General features: G+C 35.8%; 1 protein-coding gene across 1 annotated transcript in view; it reads left to right on the plus strand.

Annotated features, from left to right (window-relative positions):
• Positions 1 to 5,970, plus strand: part of LOC104403723 (transcription factor SOX-6-like) — a gene marked incomplete at its 3' end in the record, with an annotated part of 137,191 nt that overhangs the window by 12,355 nt on the left and 118,866 nt on the right. Inside the window, exon 2 of the mRNA XM_010011960.1 lies at positions 2,717 to 2,927. Within this exon, the coding sequence (XP_010010262.1) occupies positions 2,717 to 2,927 (211 nt within the window). The remainder of the gene's footprint in view (positions 1 to 2,716; positions 2,928 to 5,970) is intronic.

Genomic DNA, 5,970 nt, shown 5'->3' on the forward strand with positions numbered 1-5,970 from the left:
ATTTCTGATTTAAAAAAAAAAATGGGGCTCAGAAGGTTATCCTTGCTGGGTTTCTCAGAGTGCCAATTCAGATAATACACTGCAAATGTATTAGCTCTTAGTGACCCTAGTGCTATAGCTGTAGGGCCAAACAGAACAAAAAATTTTTATTCTAAATTTTTATTCTATATTTTAGTGACCCACAAAACTGACAACATAAAATACTCCATTATTTGGACAGATTCTCATTCTTTCAAGGGCTGTCATTCTGCCTCCCTTCCATAAATGTGCATCATTTGCATGGAGTTTAAACTTGTCTCATCTTAATTATGGACAGTGCAGTCTTTTGAGAAGAAAAAGTCTTTTGAAAGAGAAGTGTGGATGTACTGCTTAATGGAGGCAGGACTTGGAGAGACTTAGCTGTGAAGGAACATTGTGCTGGACCATGTATACATCCAGACAAACGAGAGGGTAGATTATCAGGAGGAAGAACATTCAGTCTTTTCTACTTGCTCCACAAATTAGCCTTATTTTCTTGTTTCCGGCCTAAACAACAGATGTAGTGTTCCTTGCTAAGAGCATGAAAAACTCTTGGATTGAGTCTGATGGATATGATTCATGTCCTGTAAGAGGACATTGTTTTCTTGAGAACAAACTCTTTGAAAATTACTGTTACTCTCGTACTATAGTCTTCAAAGGAGGAAATGCCATGTTATATAGTATTAATTATTCATTGAGGAAATGTATTATAGAAATTCAAGTTTTAACTTTGAAAAATATTAGAAGATGCTTTTTTCATCTCCACTGTAACTTAGACCAAGTTTTAAGAAAAATGCAAAGTAGTTTTCAGAAACAATTGAAGTTAACAAAGACTTCTCTTTCTGAAAGTAACTGAATAAATTCAGCTCTGTACCTGGTCTAACATATTGTTGTCCTTTGTGATGTTTGATTCTTTAATGGATACAAATGAATAGAATGAAAAATTCTGCATGTTTGATAGATGAAAAAACGAAGGTAAAGTTTTTGTTCCATGTCACCTCTCTTTCTCTTTGTGCTTACAAAACCTTTGTCACTCCTAATGTGTTGGTAAGGGTGCTGACACTGCTGGGATGCAATAGTGCCTGCTTCTAGTTTCCTGTCTTACTGAATAAATACATTTTCAACACCACTGCCTTCTGCCTTCTTCTCCAACAGTAGTAATGTTGTTGCACTGTGCTTGATAATGGTTTGCCACCACTACTTTCTATGTAGTCCACAGCCCTTAGTTACCACACTTGCTCATTGTTAGTGTTGCTCCTGTTACATTGCACAGCTACTGCTTAATCTGTTCAATACTGAAGGAAAGATATATGTCTGATGTTGTTGCTGATGATTAATGTTTTCTAGCCCACCTTTCTTCAGACCTTGTTTCACCTGGGACATTTCCCAGTATAAGTTTCTTCAGTACTCTGTAGATGAATATATTCAGCTCATAGAGCAGTAGGAATGTTACTGTTTGTGAGGAATGCTATGCATTTGGAGAGTCATTTTTGATAGAACTATTAATTCATCTCACACTTCTTAAATATATTGCCACTATTATTATTAATGTTTAATTTTGAAGGAAATCTAGTTTATGGCATCAAACACATATGATGGCATTTCTAGACATACCATAATCAACTTCCCCCCTCCTTTTTTTTTTTTACCCCCTATTTTTAACATTCCTGGCCTGGTACTATTAAAAATTAGAATAATAATTTTGGAAAGGAAAATGTGCAAGAAATTCCCATGGTTGAGTTTTTGAGGGCAAACTGAAGAATTTGTGCGCTTTTTAGCTGAGAGAGTGAAAGCAGAGGTGGAGCAAAGGTTGCATCTGTGGTTGAAAGAATGAGGAGTCTGAGCGAGAAGTTCACAAAGGGCTTGACTGTTGGATGATATCACAAAACTAAGGCGAATTGGTATTACTCGTTGCTTTTTGATGTTTTGTTGGGGTTTTCTTAGCTTATTGCTCCAATACTGTGTGTTATTTATTGATACGCAAGATGAATCCTTTTACTTCTCTTTCTGTGTTTTTGATTGTATAACACAGTTTTCATGTTTTCCTATAAACTCATTTCCTTGTTCATTCTTGTCTATGTTAGCCTGAAAAGTAACATCTTCTTTTGTATATTAGAATTATTATAGCCTTCATTCTTTAAGAAAATGGTTTAATTTAAAGGACAGTGAATGAGCATGAGTAGACACATACCATAAGCTTTGTTTAACTGTGAAGCAGGTTCCTTGCTCCTCAGTCATTATCGGCCTCTTTTTCTAGTTTTAAAGTTACATTGTTTTCCATCAGCTGAGGATCTAATCCAGGAATAATTTGTCCCTGCCTATATGTTTTCTCTTAGTGCTACATGTATTGCCCTTACTTAAGGAACTAAATAAAACTGTAAAAGCTTAACGTGTTAATTGAAAGAAGTGTTGAAAGGGCTTGTTTCTGACAAGGAAAATCCTTGATCAAGAGTATCTTAGGCATGAAGTATGATTGTTAGAAGCATGGAGAGGACTGACGTTAAGGAAAAAAGAGCCCCTGCCAAGTGTTAAAACTCAGGAAGTTCAAATTGTAATATTCATTTTAGAAATTGGAGGATATATGTAATGCTCATTAGCATTGCAAGCTAATAAATAATGGTTTTAACTCTTACCTGTTTGAAATTCTTCTGACGTAAGAGAATAGCCTATGTTTTCATATTGTATTGTCTCTTTGCAGGAATCAGAGAGTAATAAGTTATGTTCCCTATATTCCTTCCGAAATACCTCTACCTCACCAAACAAGCCTGACGAAGGAGGTCGTGACCGCAGTGAGCTAATGACCAGTGTTAATTTTGGAACGCCAGAACGCCGCAAAGGAAGCCTTGCAGATGTGGTGGACACACTGAAGCAGAAGAAACTAGAAGAAATGACCAGGACTGAGCAAGAAGGTATGTGTTGCATAAGACCAATGCAGTTTGCCCACTCCCAAACCCTACAATTTTTGTGGCATAAAGAATGTGTTTGGTATCAAGAGCCAGAAAATTGCATAATTGGCAAAGGCTAGGATAAAGTTATTCATAGGTTACCATGGCAATGGTAGTTTGAGATTCATTAGAGATTTTAGACAAACATGCCAGTTTTTTAAAACTTTCTAAATTGTGTTAGTTGCCTGTGAGTCAAAGCAATAATGTTGGTTTAGGTGAAAACTAAACTCTTACTTGAAAGGTTATGATGAACTCTTAACTGGTTGTAAAGTTGTGAGAGGTATTCTTCAGTGCGATTTGTTCTTTTTCTTTTAAAAGGTAAATGTTTATTTTAAACAATAGGAATGAATAAAACATGAGCTTGTTTGGTTTGCCTTAGAAATTCTCATCTTTCATCACCTCAGTGACCCAACATCTGCAGCTAGGACAATGGGAAACACTTTAATTGTAAAGAGTACCTAGTTCTGAACGATGTATGTTAAAAGAGATAAAAATGAGGGCAAATCTTTGAGCTCTAAGGCAGTTTATGTATTCAGTCCTTATTCAGATATTTTCATCAACTTTGCTACGATTTTGGTTTTGATAGGAACTAAACAGAATTGCAGAATGAGTTTACCATGGTGCACATGGTTAAGGTCCACTATAAAAATCTCTCACCATGTCAAGTAGAATGAAGTCTTGGTTGCTTCTGAAGCAATGCTTTCTAGTCTGTAAGCTCATACATGAGTTTGAACCAGAGAAGATGTGAGAGCAGGAGGCTCTGAAATATATAAACAGGTGTGAAGGCATCTATGTGGATTCTCTTAGTTATTTTACCAATGTTCTTTAGTGGCATTAAAAATAACCCAGGAAGTGTATTTGTAACATAGTAGAACCATAACACAGGAGAACTTAGTGATTACTTCTTTCTTTGAAATATGAATGAGTGCAGAATGATTTTACCTCCTCAATTTCATGGTATGGTAATGGTCCACTTTAAACAGTGCACTTTAGGATCCCTCAGCTCCATGTAAGCAATGTATATTTCAACTAAGAATGATGCTGATACAATATTGTGTTTAAATATGGGATAAAATCATGTAGGGATGGAAGCAGGCTTTCAAATTTCTTGGCATAATTGTTAAATGCCAGCACATAGATAAATGTGTTCTATAGGTGTCCTTTCTGAAGCTGGTGAAACATCTCTAAAGAGAGAATGTCCCAGATTCTTTACTACCATCTGTCTGTTTTCAGCTGTAAAGATCACTCTTTTAAAAATTGCTTTCCTAGATTTGGTGGTTAGACTAGGAAAACTATTTTAAATGTTACTTTGGCAAAGTTGTTTTTTACAGTCGGTAACAGTCGTTCGACACTCCATGCTAATCAAAGGTCCTGGCTCATACTTTGCTGCGGGTGTATACAAGTTGCTGTTGATTATAGTGACACCACAGCTAAGACTTTTCCAGGAGTATACTGAATGGTGTGCTAATAAGAATGTGCATCAGAAAGTTTAAACATAGTATCTTACTGTAATGATTCAAGTGTTTCATAGCTCATTTTTGTATGAATTCTCAATAATTTTCTGCACTCCCTCTTTATTAGTATACACTGGTTGGTTCAAGAGAGGTATGTGCCCAGCAGAGAGATCCCTCTCACTACATCTGAGCCTTCCATGCTATGTGTTCTCACCAGGTGTGTAATAGAGGTAATTTCTGATCTATAAAATAACCTTGCTTTTTAAAGGCCATATTAGAGGGGAAAACTATTCTGAAGTCTACCTGGAAGTTCAAAGGCAATTGACTGGAGCTTCATGTGAAGTTCTTTTCAATTCATCCAGTATTTTCTGTAGGAAAAAAAGGTCACTTCCATTTTACAGAAACTAATTAGTGAACATCGACTGGTATCGTATAAACCAGCACAGAAAAATCATTAATAGAAAGACTGAAAATTCTTGAAGATGTTACACTTAGTAATTTCAATGGTTTTAAACTTTTGTGTAGACTAGGAATACCAAAAACCTTATGAGAGATTTGAACACCTATTTCAGTATTGAGAGGTTTCTCTGAATTAAAAAGAACTGAACTCTCCAGACTGGTTTGATTGGGTTAGAATAACATTTTAAAAATAATCACTATTTTAAGACTTTGGTCTTTGTTGTGACTGTGGTTGCTGCAACTGATGCAGTGCAGAGTCAGTTGGAGAAATGAGGTCTGAGATTATGAAAATGTTTTGCCATTTTATAATCTCTTTTAAACAACCTAATGCAGATTTTTTTTATAGAGGGGAGCTCCATGACCACCAATGTAGCTGTGGGGATTGGGCGAACATACAGTCATATGTCAAGTGTAGAGTTAGAAGTGGAATAAAGAACCCAAGAATTCCAGTCATCTGCTCTAATCCCCATGCAAGTACAGTAACAAGTCTCTTTTAATGTTATTATATGGTAACTTTCTAGTCCATCTATAGAATCTGAATTTGAGCAATACAAGTCACTGGTGTGAAATAATATTTTGGTGTCATGCTTCTGTATACTACTTGTAATCTCCATTGTACCTCATAACACTGGAAATGAAATATATACTGAAAGACTTTATCATGTCTAAATAGATATATTTAATCAGAGTCCTTTGGCTTCTGAAAATAAGTTGTCTAATGAGAATTTCAACTCAGCAGCTGTGACTGAGGAGGTCAACAGGCATTGCCTAAGAGAATATGGTCCAGCTGGTTAAATCTGGTTGTTGTAGTGATTTAAATGGTCAAGTGCTGCTTGTAATCCAGGACCGTCTGTTTGTAAAGGAAAGAAAAAAAAATGTACAGCTGTTTTAATCTCTCTTTAATAATAGTGCTTCAGTCAGTGTCATGTCTTGTGTATAATACTGGGAACATGAGCACCTCATACAGGACTGAATATACCTTAGGTATGTTTTTATCAATATTTGTAGTTTGAGCCAAGATTACCGACATCACAGAATAAACAACATTTTTTTACTTCATAGTCCAGTATTTGCATACTTTGTACAATAAGGCA

Source organism: Nestor notabilis, unplaced genomic scaffold (genome assembly GCF_000696875.1).
Source record: "Nestor notabilis isolate BGI_N333 unplaced genomic scaffold, ASM69687v1 scaffold3303, whole genome shotgun sequence".
NCBI classification, from domain to species: domain Eukaryota; kingdom Metazoa; phylum Chordata; class Aves; order Psittaciformes; family Psittacidae; genus Nestor; species Nestor notabilis.